The following is a 16,207-nucleotide window of genomic DNA, read 5'->3' as shown; positions in this document are numbered from 1 at the left end:
ACGAACTGTTCAAACGAATAGCCCATCGTCTAAAACAAGTCAAATTACTCGAGATACAAAATAAACATTGGAACAATTTACAAAATGATATACTCTAATAAAAAGGAAGGGATATATAGACCACTAAAGAAACAAATTAAGCACAAAAAATCCATAAACAAATGACATCCACGTTTAGTGATCCCGTGAAAAGAACTTGACATGCTCATCTTGTAAACAAAAGAATAGTCTCAAATCCTCCTCCCTCACAGACGTAATCAGTGCGGAACTTTGACAATTTTGACAATTGAGACCTTTCCAAGAGGATCTTGATTATGAGTCTACTGTATATATAGTAAAGGTGTAACTCACATGTGGTAGGAGGGTCTTTGTCATGTGATGTGGTGCCAAAAAAGGCTACTTAAGTATAGGATGAGTCATGATCGTAGTGAACAAAGATGTGACAGTTCGGTTTGTTCGCTGATGTTATGGTGATGTTCTTTTGTGTTGTGTTTTTCTTTGATTATTTTTTGTGTTATTTCTTGTGGTGTTCTGTTCTCTGATGTTACGTTTGTTGCTGTGTAGTTGTTTGTTTAGGTTTTCATTAGTGGATGCAAAATGCGTCACATTTTAAACTTTGTTTGTGAACTTAAACTGATATCTCTTTAGTGAATTGTGAAATATTTGTATTGTTTGTTAGGTATATATTCAGAATAGTGTTGTATCACTATTTACCACAAATCTGGTATCATTAAATTCCTCTCACCCTCTACTATTCAGATATAGTGAGTAGGTCCCAATAGCAGGGGACGGCATGAAGGAGGCTAGGGAAATTGTAGGCTAAACTGGTAAAGATAATAGGTAACCACACCTAAGTATGCCACACATATACTGTAATACCACCCTTGGGTGGCCTGCCATACAGTGTATCATGTGCACAGTGTTTTGCGGTTGCCTATACTGCACTGATTATGCAGACCTCCATAAAGTTATCTTTTATGACATCGTGATCCAATCACTTACCTAAACTTATCTAGGGCTTACTTTGCTGCAGTCAAGAGGTGGATTTTGCCCCCCACCCCCTTTTTTCAGCACATTATACTACTGACCTTGACCTACCTATTCTTACTGAACATGGCAGTATAGAGCCTAACCTTAGTTAGGTGTCAGCTCCATGAGAGTCTCATGGGGCAGGGTAAGTAGCATGAAGTGCTTCGCTTATGGGGGACACCCCCTTGGCTAGGTCATCCATCAACCCAAGCTAGGGTTAGGTAGGTCATGGTGAGTTGTACAAAGTGCTCAGACAAAAGGGGGGATCCAGCTGCTAGGGAAAGCATCAACACAAGGGAAGGATTAGGCAGTTAGTTTGCATCATAGTGTATTTTTTGTTAATGTACATATTACTTATTACTATTCATATTTTACCCTGAAATTTCCCTGGTGTCCTTCCTACCCTCTCCTGCTATCAGGACCAAGATTGTGGGTCATTCTCACTATATCTTAATAGTAAAGGGTGAAAGGAATCTATTGATACCAATATCTTGGTATTTAGAGGTGCGGCACTATTCTGAATATTTACTATTTTTTAATTCTGATATATAATCCAGTTTTACATTAAGAGAGCTGTTGCAAATTGAATTAAAGGTTGTAAAACAAATAATTGAATCTTGTATTCCAACTACTTGTTATCCAGGATATTAATATGCATGTGGAAATATAGATGGAGAATGCCAATGGATATAGTACTGTAATGCCCCGCCCCCTCTCCATTGAAATGTATGACACATATCGTCTATGACATTATAAAAAAAAAGAAAAAAAAATTATTAGCTATAGAAATATAATACAGCAACTCCATTGAGCTTCATCATGCTTGGAGAGATAATTGTCAAACATGTTTTTATTTTACCAAAAGTGCACTTGTTTGAAAAGAGCCATCTATCAGAAAATCCAATTTAAGGATGTTTAGTTCACCTATATACAACAACCAATGAAAACCACTCTTAAATTAAGAAGTCATTCACAACAATTTCATGTTTATTATTGTTCTTAAATCTGTGAAATTGACTTTTCAAGCCAGTTTTGAGTTGGTTGTCATATCGCAAAGCCTTGTCTGTGTTTGTGGTGTTGTTACCAGTACAGGATATACATTAGTGACATGGGATATATATTAACAATGTATTCAAAAGGTTTACCAAAAGCCTGTGGAGTATGGGGGGTTGGGAGGGGGTGCTAACTTGGAAGGTTTGCTGTCAAAATGAATGTCGGATTCATTCAAGTCATAGCAAAATACGACCGGCAAACACACATTCTTCATGATATAATAACCAACTATGATCTGTCTTGAATGTTTGAACAAAACAAATTTCTGAACAAGTAGCAACATAAAATCACCCTTGCTTATGATTGCCCTGGAGATGGAGTAGTTTTCATTGGTTATTGTCAGTAGACTAATTCAGTATCCAGGAATCTTGAGATGAAGTTATGTTATTTAAACAGAAATGCCCAGAAATATTTTGAATGAAAAGGTTCTGAGATTTGATCAAATTATTAATTCCATATACACTCTCCCATGAAAGCCATTTTGTCATGAACTAAAACTAAACTGAAATATTTGATACCAACTACAGTATATGTTTATGTCCTTAGAAATATAGTTACTTGTACATGCATATATATAGGTCATTATTCAGAATGGGATTGATGCACAGATTGCTTTTTTGAGCCTCAAGTAAAGGAACTAGAAATATCTCTTGTTATACTGAAGGGAGCATAATAGATTCAAAGGATTATTGGGATAGGTAGTCAATTTGTGCCCAGGGCAGTTTTTTTTAAAGTGAAGTAATTGATAGTATATTTTATTAATTAAAATCATATAGTTTAGGTGTTAAACAACAAAAGTTGAAAAAAATTGTTACTTGATTGATTATATGTTTTTTTGTACTTCGGCACTTTTGATAGGATATTTTGTAGGAAGCTTAGATAATTGAATAACATAATTTAGAATGCCTATTTATTTGTTGTATGTGATAAACCATAAACCATAAACAAGATATTAGGGAACAGATTTTATAATTTTGCATACAGTCTGTAAAGAATTGTCTTATGATAGTAATTGTTTTCTTATTGGTTTCAGATTAATGAAAAAGAAAATAGAAGATAGAAAATGAATAGATTAGGACATCTACCATCGTTAGGTAATGTACCATACTCTTATGTTTATATGTACTATACTTATTTTGATTAATGTCTTCAAAGATTGAGTGAGTATGACCATAGGTGTGACTGGTTGAATTTATTGAAAGACAAAGTGATATTAGTGAATTAATAAATGGTATAAAAATACACAAACATATTGAAAATTATTAGATAGGAGTAACAAAGGAAACATGATTTTGATAAACCAGTCTCTAAAATATTTGTTGAGAAAGCAGAACATATGACAGAGGTAACACCCTTCTACTTGAACAGGAACCTCCGGAAGTATAAATGCAACACATACAGATTTCCTCCTGGCCAACTATGTATCGGGAATGCAAATTAATGGACGCATGTCCACAGTGCGTCGCTTCTTCTGCCTCTTCGTCACTTTTGATTTGCTTTTTACTGGCCTCTTCTGGATTATATGCATCCTGGTAGGTTGATTCAGATATTATATTTCATTTTTAAAAAGATATGTCAGTTGGATCCAAAAGTGTAATGTAAATATGTATATACGATCGTCATCATTGTTATCATTATTAATCAGCTGTCAGAATATTCATCATAGTTTTTGCTTTATTTTCCCTATGCACCATTCCCAACTGAGGAGTATGATTATTTAGTAAACTGTCTATCAAATGTTTACAGATTAATGGAGAAAATCTTGTCAAGGCTCTTGAGGAAGAAGTTGAACATTATAGTATCAAGACCTCAATATTTGACATCGTGGTAAGTGTTGAATTATATTATATTTTAGGAGATTGTTACTGGTTTCTGTTTTTCAATGTTAAAGATGCAATACTACAACTTTTATCAAATTAAGTTATGAAGGTACTGGCTTTGCTACTCTTGATCTATTGTAATACCTGTCTCTCATACACTGAGAATGACGCCAAGCTGTGCAGTGTTAAGCTATATCAAATGCTGTGAATATTTGTCTCTCTCCCTCTTTCCGTCTTTCTAATGTTAATTTTTTTGAAGATCCCAACCCCTTAATATATATTGAAATTTCCAGATGGCAGCTGGAGTCAGGTTTACAGTCTTACTGCTATTCTATGCTCTGCTCCACATCAATCATTGGTGGCTTGTTGCTGTAAGTTGGCATTTTCAGGATTTCTGATGTCGCTGATTGACAAAAATTGTATTGATATGATTTTTTCAATGGCTTTGCGAAGTATTCTTTACTAAAATTTTTATAACATATTTTCTCAGATTGAGTAAAATCACTGGACTATTTTTTTTCTCTTTTTCAATTTATGATAAAATCTAAGACATGCAGTATGGTCAAGTTATGAATTAACATAGGTGTAAAATACAAGAATTGAGGGATACTTATCATTTGTAAATATTTTCCAGATTACAACAGCAGGAAGCTGTGCTTTCCTCATAGCCAAGACATTACTTTATACGGTAAGTATAGATAAAAAATCTATAATATGGTAAAACCTTTGCCCTTCTTTGGGTTATTGTATCTTCAAGGATGAAAATATGTGTTCAATGATATGGTAATAAAGAGAAATGAAAAGACATCATATTTGGCAATCTGTCTTAAGGTAACTAATATTTTTTGCATCAGCTCTTGTCACTTTGCATCTTTTAAGTTGCAAATTACCACATTTGCTAGCAAATAAGATACACCTTTGTTTAATGACTCTTTTTGGGAAAAATACTTTATAATTCCATACAATAGAAAAGTAAAACTAATGCAAGATTTGAAGTTCTACCTCTAAGTTGACAGTTGTGAGGTTGGTTATTTGTCTTGTTTTAGAAAATGGAATAAGATTTGAAACTAATCTGTATCTGCATTGATGTTTTTTGATGCTCATATGACAACTAACTGCAGATGGTGACAAATGTTCTAAAACTTTCCTTGTTTTTCTTGTAATGTATTTCATTCTTAGTGTAGTGGTTAGAGCAAATAATTTCAAGAATGTACCAGTATCTTGTCTGAGCTTCATTATCTGGGGGAAGAAGTATGTTGAAATGGTCAAGGAAAGATTCCTAACATGAAACTCATGTTTTTGTGCTGATTGAATTAGAGTTTATATAAATGATTGTTTACTTGGTTACTGTATTTCTTTATCAGATCATAACATAGTTTGTCCTGTATGAGATAAGAACCCCTTTTGTAAAGAAGCTACCTAAGAGTTGTGATGTGAAGAACATGGCTGATAGAAATTGCGCATCAGCCTGTGGTGATTGCTGTAATGTTTTATTTAAAAAAAATATCTAAAAGTAGAACAAATATGTATCATTCATAGTTTAAAATGAATATTGAAGTATTGATTATGATTGACAGTATTTTTAAATGACATACTGGCTAAGAAGGTTTTTCTTCTCCTACTCCAGTGGAAAACAGAAAACAGCCGTCCATTTGAAGTGATGCTAGTTCTGATATCCTTTCTCATTGCCTGGGCTGAGGCTTGGTTTATTGACTTCAGGGTTTTACCGCAAGAAGCTCGAGCCAAGTCAATTCTGGAAGGTGAGTAAACTTAAGCAAATTCATAAGGTTATTAAGGATTGTGAAGGTAAGGAGAGGTATTTTTTAAGGAGTCTGAAGATTCCAAAACGTGCCCACTTGCATGTCCTGCATAGGATGGGTGGTAAAAGAGATTTAAAAATCCAAAGGAGTTCTTGTTTTTTTTTATATACTTTACTGTTCACAAAAAGGGATGATATTTTAAAAAAGAAAACATCAATTTATATGGAATTTTATTGTTGTCCCAGTGGTATTGGTGAAGAGGCTATTAAGATGTAGCACATACAGAAACAAATTATTAAAAAGAAAACATGATTGACAGGTTTGACAGTTGATAGTTTTGCCCTTCTTATAGTGCTGCATTTTGTTTAATGGGTTCTAATATTTATGTGGATAATTCTTTTAGATGTATAGGTTTTCATTGCTAGTCTTTATTCATATTCTCATCATGTAGCCCCATACAGTGGCTGGATCTTAACCCTTCCACAATGGGCATATTTCACATGTGGGATCACTTTCATACTGCATTCCTTTTGTTGAAATTACATGCCACTTATTCCTTCAGTTGTGTAACTAAGTATAACTAAATGCTAATTAGTATCACAGTGCTGTTATACCAGCATATCATACCAGACTCATATCATACCAAATGTGTGTATAAGTAAAAGATAACAATAAGCAAAATTATTTATTATGGAACATAAGATCCATAAACATTGAAATATAATAGGCCTAATAAAAAAATGAAGAAATTTGATTTTTTATTACATTAGATAAAACTTGCATAATATTTATAGTTATTGATAATTATATCAAACAATAATTTATCCTTTTTGTACTTATGTGCATTGTTATGCATTATTTGATAAAGGAAAATTAGGTTTTATATTGTATTCATAAAAGAGTCTAGGGTTGCATACTATACCTAAAGGCCAGAAAATGTTAATCCATCTCTGTATATTTTCCCAACACAAACCTCCCCCCCCACCTTTTGACAGGAATAAGGTTGCTCATTCCAGAAAGGCTTTGTTATTTTATGTTATCATAATTATGTATTACATATTTTTGTGTTTGTCTGTTTTATTCTTCTTATTCTGTTAACAAATGAGCATCAGTGAACAGTCAGAAATAACCTTCTGTTTCTTTATGATAGCTGCTGCAGGCAGCAGTGAACATATGGAGAATGATCCTCTGTTACCACAATTGGAGCGAGTAAGGGACTACCTCAGTCATTATTCAGAGACTGTTGGTGACTTCTACTCACCCATGGAATCACCTTTAGGTAAGACTGAAAAGGTCAAGTTATAGAAGATTGTTCTATGTAATTGCACTGTTTTGACTTCAGAATTAATTTGAGAATTTAGGATTAGTTGAAGATTTATTGTAGGATGCACATATCAAAAACATTTTGAATTATTATCTGTGCCATATTATGATTGGAATATCCATTATGTCACTCTCAGAATAAAGATCTTTACAAAATTTGATGGAGACACATACTTATTGTACTTTTAAATTTATGTAGCTGAAATATTTTTCAGGATCTGATGATGATGATGATGGTTTTACTCGTACGGATTACAGAAAATTATCTCCTGAAGTAAGCTAGTTTTCAATTATATGGTTTTCAGATTGCCACTGAATGCTGTGATATGATAATTTGACATAATGACAATGGTCATTATTTTTTTGCCTGAAAATAAATTTATTTCAGAAGAATTTAACTTTTGTACATGAGATGACTGTATGTTTGTAAATGTGTTTAGTAAAAATTACTTCCTTAACAGGAGAAACAAATACAGGCAAGTGGCTATGAAGCATTACAAAAAGCTTGGGAAACTGTTAACTCTCCGGGCTGGAAGGTAGAGAAAGAAACTTCACATGGAGACACTGTGTCCTCCAAAGTGGGACCTAAAGGATCAAAAATATACAAATTGGTGGTATGTACTTTATTTTTTATGTTGACTTTCATAAGACAAATAATGTAACTGTTTATGGAGTATTATTTTCAAAATTTTGATCTGGAGGGATGTAGCATGATAACAGCAAACTCTTATCATGCTTTGTCTTTCTAATTGTAGATTTTGCTACAGATTTTTATGTAAATGTTTTTGTCTTCTTTTAGGGTGTGGTGGAGGTAGATCCAAAGACTTTGTTTAATGAGATGCTCTTCAACTTTGAAAATATTCCAACTTGGAATAAGGCAATAACACTAGGTAGAGTTGTACAGGTGAGTCTAAATGCTGTAAGGACCATTGTGTGTAGCTATACTGAGTTCATGAATAATACCATATCATTACCTTCTTAAAAATTGATATCAATTCTTGTTTTTTATTATTTTGTCAGACTATAGATAGTTGTACAGATGTAGTGTACCAGGTTGCGGCAGAAGGACCAGGAGGCGTAGTATCTGCAAGAGATTTTGTGAATGTGCGGCACTGGAAGAAAATTGGTGACTGCTGGGTCTCTGCAAATATCTCCATTGTTCACAAAGATGAACCACCACAAAAGAGTATAGTGAGGTATGTTAAGTTCTCTACCTATTTGTGATATAGTATTTGAGTTTGTATATTATTGTTCTAAACTTATTCATTGTGGGATTAGAAGTTCCTCCCAGTTTGCCTTCTCAAAAACTCTACTGCCACATTCTCAGAAGGGTGCTGGAGGGAGGGATGATTTCCTTCACACCTGTCAAACCTTGAGTGGTGGGCTCTGTAGTGAGGGTGCCTGCTGAATTGTGGCTGAGAAATAGGAGAAACCTTCCTTGACGGTGTCGTGTTGGTCGCCAACTCTAACTAAAAGATATCTATCTGCCCCCAAGACTCAGGAGTTGATAACAGTTTTGAGAACAGACTTCTTCTTCTTGTGAGGTCTCAGAAATTGAACATTGCTAGTACCAATGTCACTGGACCTGGTATAGGATCATCAGAATTGCAGGTCTTTTAAGTGCCAAGTTCTGTGGTACTGATCATGAAATGGTTTTGGTTACCCTGTAGGTCTGCTTTAGAATCTCCAGTCCATTCAGTCACCACCCATGGGTGTTTCATTGGGACAGACACAGAGATGTGTGTATGGGGCTACCCTTAGCTGTGGCTATATTGCATCAATCATTTGTTTATAGAACATCAAGAACCTTGCTGATGCCATTTCTTTGTAAATGACCCTCATCTTACTTACCAAACCCTGAGAAAATGGAGTGCTAAGCCCTCCCCACACATGACTGCAGTCTGCTCAGCAGATAGCCAAATCATATCAGATCCTGAAAGGAGGCTATCATGCTAGGCCAAGTAGTTTAAGCAGTTGCTTCAGCTAGAGCTGCTGATGGTTAGCATAGATATGGTCATGGTCATGGTGCTTTGATCACCCATCAGTAAAGACCCTAGTATAACCCAGGTTAGGGAAGCGAATTCCAAGCTGAAAGGCATCCCTGCCAAATTGTTGAAGTCTTGTAGTAATCCTATGGCTCAAGGATTAGTTGCTTTCATTGCTGTCATCTTGCAGTATAGTACAGTTTGCACAGGCATGTTGAGGGGTGTGATCATCCCTCTCTGGAAGGGGAAAGAGGATTGCTAGAACTGCAGCAACCATCAAGGCACTACTTAACATAGCAGGCATTTCTAGAGAGGCATCATAGACCACCTGTTGAGATACCACAGATGTAAAGCAATTTGGATTCACTCCTACCAAATCCACAAAAAATTATGTCATGTACTTTGAGTTACTTTGAGTTACTTTTGTGATACAGGCTGCTTGCAGCTAGATCAACTTTAACTCATTCGCGCCGGTTGACTTGCTATCACGTTTAGTGCTTTTTGGGTCAGATGCCGGCGATGAGATATTTAGTCAAGGCTGGCACATCAGGTGATCAGGCGTACAGTGCTCGCCCGCGGCTAGTGCGGCCAAGAATCCCGAGGTGTTAGACTTATGCGTTTGAATATCCCGCCATTTCAACCATTTAGAGCCAAAATAGCCCCGTCATCAATGGGTTAAGAAGTCTTGGTGCATTGCAAATAACTCTTGGGGATTGCAAGACTCAGAGGAATTCCAATCAAAGTTTATGAATTAATAGCAAACCTTTTATAGTTTATACTGGTACTGAAAGTGCTGTAGAATGTAGAGGGAGCATGTCTAGCTTCTTTCTTGTGAATTCCATAGTGAGACAAGGATGTTTCTTGTGCAGAAACACTTATCAACACCTGTGTGAACTGGATATTGGGTAGAACTGTCATCTAAAGTTGTTGTGTGGCAACAATGGATAATATTAAGGTCACAGACAATAACTTTGCTGAAGTAGCTATCCTGTCTGAGTCTTAGTGGCAGCTCTTGATGCACTTAGCAGCGAGACAGAAAGCCCTTGGGTTTAGAGGTCTCTTGGCCCAACTTCAAGGTCCAGAAGCCCTACTCAGGCAATACATGCTTGGGGCAAGGACTTCGAAGACACCCAGAGATTTACATATCACATTTGTGTAGAATGTAATTGAGCTGTCACATCAGGAAGTTGGTAAACCATGACTTTTCATGAATTTTCTAATTTGGAGATTCCATTACTCCTGCAGAAAGAACAAGCTACACATCTTCAAAGCCCTGACCTTGCTAATTTTGTTGTACAACAATGAAATATGGACTCTCTCCCATGCCTATACCGTATCATCTTGATGCAGGTTACAATAAGTTCATGCATCCAATCATAGGATACAGTGGGCAGGACTATGCGTCCAATTAATGACAACGCCTTAAGACCAGTTTAAGACCTATCACTTGCACAATCCAGGACTGCCAAGTCAAGCTATGTATACACTTGACTTGATTTCCTGAGGACACTCCAACCCATCAGGTTGTCTCTTCCAGGAACAGTCCTGGATGATGGAGGCATGTGGGATGACCCCAAGAGTTGTGGCTTTGGCAAGTAGACAAGACCTGTTGTGATGAGCCAGCCCCCTCCCTGGTATTTAAAAAGTGGCAAGCAAATTTAGACTTATTTTGCCGATTTAGCAAGACTAAGATAGAGCATGCTGCAGCTGATACTCTTGATACTAGTTGCTTATTTGTTTCTATTGTTGTGTGTGTAAAAAAATATATTATTCAATACAGACTAAACATTAAGCATTATGTAAGTGCAAAATATGAGAGTATTCTTGTTCAAAATGCATCCTGATATTGATTTATCCAACTTCAGATATATTTCATTTAATCTATTATATCACTATGTGAAAGCTGAAATTATTTATGAGGAATGGTTGGTCTGTATGATTGGATGACATTATATGGAAAGGGTTTCTTTTTTTCAATACTTGAATAATAAAACAAGTAGAAAAAAAACAGAAAAGAAAACCTAAAGCCTCCAGAATTAGTACAGCATATGAGATAAAGAGCATGGTAGGGAATACAGATAAATGAGATATATTTTGCAATTTTGTAAGACTACTTGATGGCATTTGTAAGCAGTTTGAGTTATGATAAGCAGATTTTGAAAGTAGCCAATGGAGCTAGCCCAGTACAGAGGGCCAAATTTATCCAGGCAAAAAATTTTTATACTCAAGAATGCACAATTTATGCTTGCTGCCAAGAATTTACAAAGTTATTCTTGACTGCTGTCATGGTACTGTGATCCCTCTTAACCCCTTAACCCACTCATGCCGGATGATGTGCTGACACGTTTTTGCGTCAGACGCCGGTGACGAGTTATCTGGGCAAGGCTGGCGCTCGGGTTGAGAGAGCAGGCAGCCCAGGCTCGCAGCTTATGCACCCGAAAGTCTTGAGGCATTAGGCTTATGCGTTCGAAAACCCCGGCATTACGACCATGCAAAGCTGGAATCGCCCTGGCATGAATGGGTTAATGATGGGTGACAAGATATCACGTCAAGTGGTGGCAGTGTCAGCTGCTGGGGACGAGATATTTTGTCATGGCTATCCACTAAGCTGGGTGATCGTGCTTGGTCGTGGCCAGTGCAGGCGAATAGCCTGAGGTGTTAGGTTTACATGTTTGAAATAACCTGGCATTTCGACCATTTGGTCCCCGACGTTAAGAGATTAAGGAATTCAGTATTGTTGTTGTTTTTTAATTAAAAAGGGGGGGGGGTGAGACCAAAATTTCATTGGAAGTGTTCAGATTATGCCTATGCCTCTGTCCATTATTGCACTGAAACCACCTAATGACTAATATGTGAAAAGATCAGTTGCTAACTTTGCCAGGACCCAGATAAAGAAAGGAATAACTGAAAATGCTTTATCACAATCAGCCTAATACAGTCTAACAGTAAAATGCATAATGCATATATGATCAGTAAAATGATAGGAATATAGTGTTATCTGTTATCATTCACCACCTATTGATAAACCTAACCACTCAATGATCAGGTCAATTTTGGAATAATGACATTCAGCTACTACTACATTATCCACAGCCAAGTACATTCCTGGAATTGATAGTGTCATTATATTATTTTTCAGATACCGTATCATGTTATTTATAATTCTAGCTACCTTGTTAAAATGATTCATCACAAGAAGGTGAAGGTTTCTTTAATGTTGTGGGTTTGTGTGAATGCATGAAAAGAGAAAAAAAACACTTCTTTATAAACAAAGCCCTTTATTATAGAATTATCAGCATCCAATTAATTTTTACATCTCTTCAACTCTTCATTCTTGCAGGGGAGAGAATGGACCAGGCTGTTGGGTGTTTAGCCCAGTTGAAGGTGCTCCAAAGAAATGTTCCTTCCAGTGGTTGCTGGACACAGATCTCAAGGGTTGGATCCCTCAGTATGTTATTGACCAGGCTCTCACATTCGCCATGACAGATTTTCTTCATTGCTTACGGAATTATGCACCACACATCACCGCAAGTAAATGTGAAAGATATAGTTCTAGATAAATTTTGTGTAGATTTTCAGTACTACTAACCATTAATTTACTCATGATGTCACATGCTTCATCATTGTTAAAGATGTAGATAGGGGTCGATTATATGATTATACATTTGTAGAAATATCATCAATACTTGTTTATTAGTATATTGTCAGTTTTGTTTAATGTTGTGATATAATTTCCTTTAAATGGAAGGAATTGTTGATTAACTGTACCTCTTTATGAAGGTTGAAAAGACATCTCTTGTTGATGAATATATTAGTTTAATCATAACCAAAAGACAATATCACACATTGTTGTGAAATGGTAGTACACAGTGAAAAATGTCCTTAAAAGATGTTCCTGAGCTTTTTGTAGTCAAGGTATCAAAGATCTTTTTTATCCTTTTTTAACTAAAAAGTCAGTTGCAAAAATAATTGTGCATGGATTTTAAGGGAGAACTCATTGTATGATTAGTGTCTGTTGAGCTTAAAAGGTGAGGATGATCAGTTTGACTCTCATCTTCATGATGCTCAATATATTATCTCAAGGGACACAAATGTTATTTGTTGAAGATGAATACTCGATAGTTTTAGGGCTAGAAAGCCAACTTTATTTCTCATTATGAGAAAACTGCTTGTTGGTGATAAGTCTTTTATTTACTTGGCTGTGAAGCAGTGTTTGGGGTGTATTCTGTGAGTGATGTCTATTCTATCTCTATGCGCCTGATCTTTTAAGAGTAAATAAACTGTAACCATGTCAAGTGATAATATTTGGTTGTATTTTAAAACCATTCAGAGAGGTTTAGGATACTTGTCAGGGTGGAATAATTCATTTGCTTGGTATTTGAAGCTTAAGGCTGTAGTTAGAGGCTTTTCAGTATCAAGCTAAAGCCCAGGGTTTTGATGGAGGCATAAACTGGAATGAATAATCTTCAGTGGTTTTATATATGATCATTTTTTTTCTCTCTCTTTTTGTCTGTGGTCATTGATTTGTAGCTTATCTGTAAATTCCATACATATTGATATGCAAAACTGTATGTAAAATTGATGGAAATATTATAGATTTAATTTTTCTTATTCTTTTCCTCTTGGTAGATTTACTTTTTATTTAGGCTGACCATATGCATGTATAAATATCTGTGTATTTTGATATGCATTATTGACATTGAGTTAATATTTCATATGTGAAATCTTTTAAAGTGCTGAAGTTTATGTATAAACCAAAGGAACTTCTGTTGGAGTGATTTAAGTGCCTCTGTATGAGTGATGTATATAGGGTCTAGTGTTAGGCAAGTGAACTTTGTATGAGTCAACCTGTTCTTGATCTTTCTGTATGGAGGATTCAAGTGTGGAATCTGCCAGTATTGTTCTGCAGTGTAAATAAATTAGAATATGTATATACAGGTCTCCCTCTCTTTGCACATTATTTTTTATTTCCTTATAATTTGTAAGTATGGCCTATGTCATTTTAGATTAAGGAAAAAGAAAAAAAGAAATATATATTGAGGCGTGAAGTCAATGACACAACTGTATTTCACCATGTTATTGGTTTATTTTATCGGTTTGTGTTTAGAACCTCCTCTCTATTTTCTATTACCTGTAAAGATGAAAGTGAAGATGCAAGACAATAACAGTAAGCACGAAAAAAAGAAAATAATGTATTCTTCTATGATACTGGATTAATTTTCTAGTTTCTCTTTGTTTGCCATATGGAAGTGTAATATGAGTATATGTCATTCAGTAATTTATAAATTAAGATTGGACTATTAATTGCTAAAAATGAGTATTATCAGATAGAAGGACCAATATACATAAGCAACCTTTCCAATAGAATTGTCCCATTATTGTCAGTGCTGCTATTAGAGAAAAAGGGATTTTTCTTTGGAATGAACCAATTTACTAAGCAAAAAGAGAAAAATGCTATGTCTTAACATGTCTGATTTTAGTTGATTTTCAGCTTTTATGAATTATGTTACCTTTGTATATCTCCTTTCACAAATTAAGATGTTGTATAGTACACAGAATGTGAATTTCTAAATGTCTAAATTAATTGTCAGGATTTAGAAGGTTAGCAAAATTGACACAGTTTGAGCCTTGACATTCAATGCATAGACCATACAAGTATTATAAACTAAATATAGCTGCTGCTATATTTATTTATGTATATATCATTTGTAATTTTTTCTAATTATCATATAATAGCCTTGTATTGAATAGCTTAATGACCATTGATCATAATCTGGCATACTTCAATTACCATTGGCTGCAGTTTACAATAATATGCTTAGTGGAGGCTGGACTCAAGAAAGACTCACACTCTTTCTTGCATATTAAAGTGTCCATTCATGTAAATTAAACCCACTTGAAAACAAGAAATAATAGGATGACAACAGTGAACTCATAACAGCTGATTTGCATACATTGATATAAGAAAAAGTTTGGAAATTATTTTGTAAGCTGGCCAAAGTAAGCAGGAATATTTCCATTGTTTTATAAACCAGATATTGTGTTTTGTTACAACTAGAAGTGAATAATTTTTATGCAAGAAATTGTATGTATGGATTTTATTGCTTGAGTGTTTCAAATTTGCATCCATGCTTGCTTACTCCACAGGGTCTATCCAAAGATCTCATTTAGTAGCTTCATATTTCCCAGATTGAAAACAATAAGTGACCTGATGCTTCTGGCACGTAAAATCTTTGAAAAAGGTAGTAGTGGTCCCAAATCAAAACAAAAAAGTCAATCAGCTGTTTATCAAAAGGACAATTTCAACAATTCTACTTTCTGGAATCTGTAATTACTATTAAGGGTCTTAATATATTAGTTATAATTAATGAAAGAATAAAAGGATAAGGAAAATTGCATAAAGGGAGCTGAAGGTAAAAGTATTTGATGGCCAATGCACAAAGTCATATATTTTACAGAAACACCTTTCCTTGTAGTGCTGATATGTAATGAAATTATATTAACATTATTGCATTCATCATGGATAGTCTTATTACAGCAGTGCTTGCAAAAACCAACATCCAAAGATGACAAAAGAAATTGGAATATTTTTTTAGAATTTTCATTAATGTTTTTTTTTCCTAAATGGGTGTAGTTTGCTTGAAATTGAGTTGGTAGAAATTTAGATGTTAAAATTTTAGATGGTATACCAAGAATGTTAGATACTCAGATAGTTCCTCCTACCATCTTCCAATTGGTGCTTTTGTTTGTCGTTCTTTTCTCATTTTATTGTAATGTATTTCACATCTCAAACCATCTCATGGTTTGTAGATTAATCAAGATGTAATTTGTTTGATGTACTTTCTTTATATTCTTTTAAAAGATGTTAAGTGAAAAGTAAAAAAAAATGTGTGCAGAGTATTTCAAGAAATCACTATGTATCCATATGTGAGAGTACTTGCAAGTATGTGATGCTACTATGCATTTGAGCATTTTTATGAATAAAGAGAGGAACACCATGCATGCAATAGTTCTAAAAGCTTTAATAGGAATAACTGCTTGCTCACTAAGTCAGAAAGGGCATAAACATTTCTGTATGTCTTATTTATACAAAGGATAGGGTTTAGCTGAAAGATATCTTTTAGACATTCCATATTTGGGTTCTTGTAGATCATAGTCTGGATTTTGAATTTCCTAGATGGGCATCTAAACACTGTAATTAAATCATTAAAGAAATCAATAAATCATTATCATGATT

General features: G+C 34.9%; 1 protein-coding gene across 5 annotated transcripts in view; it reads left to right on the top strand.

Annotated features, from left to right (window-relative positions):
- The first annotated feature begins 201 nt into the window (after nt 1–201).
- The window catches only part of Start1 (Steroidogenic acute regulatory protein-like), a 16,007-nt gene continuing 1 nt past the window's right edge, over nt 202–16,207 (top strand). The window contains exons 1-13 of one of the 5 annotated variants that reach the window (XM_043009113.2): nt 202–340; nt 3,116–3,176; nt 3,451–3,614; nt 3,829–3,909; nt 4,196–4,273; nt 4,537–4,590; nt 5,530–5,662; nt 6,813–6,941; nt 7,201–7,259; nt 7,447–7,599; nt 7,785–7,889; nt 8,006–8,181; nt 12,311–16,207. The exon at nt 12,311–16,207 is cut by the window's right edge and continues 1 nt beyond it. In XM_043009113.2, coding sequence (XP_042865047.1) covers nt 3,146–3,176; nt 3,451–3,614; nt 3,829–3,909; nt 4,196–4,273; nt 4,537–4,590; nt 5,530–5,662; nt 6,813–6,941; nt 7,201–7,259; nt 7,447–7,599; nt 7,785–7,889; nt 8,006–8,181; nt 12,311–12,530 — 1,383 coding nt within the window. In that variant the 5' untranslated portion in view covers nt 202–340; nt 3,116–3,145 and the 3' untranslated portion in view covers nt 12,531–16,207. Of the gene's footprint in view, nt 471–3,115; nt 3,177–3,450; nt 3,615–3,828; nt 3,910–4,195; nt 4,274–4,536; nt 4,591–5,529; nt 5,663–6,812; nt 6,942–7,200; nt 7,260–7,446; nt 7,600–7,784; nt 7,890–8,005; nt 8,182–12,310 lie in introns of all 5 variants that reach the window. The other 4 variants (XM_043009114.2, XM_043009117.2, XM_043009115.2 and 1 more) reach the window with 4 other exon arrangements.

Source organism: Penaeus japonicus, unplaced genomic scaffold, assembly GCF_977035675.1.
Source record: "Penaeus japonicus unplaced genomic scaffold, GWHDUDI00000001_assembly GWHDUDI00000001, whole genome shotgun sequence".
In the NCBI taxonomy this organism is placed as follows: Eukaryota; Metazoa; Arthropoda; class Malacostraca; order Decapoda; family Penaeidae; genus Penaeus; species Penaeus japonicus.
This window is presented reverse-complemented; position numbering and strand designations above follow the sequence as displayed.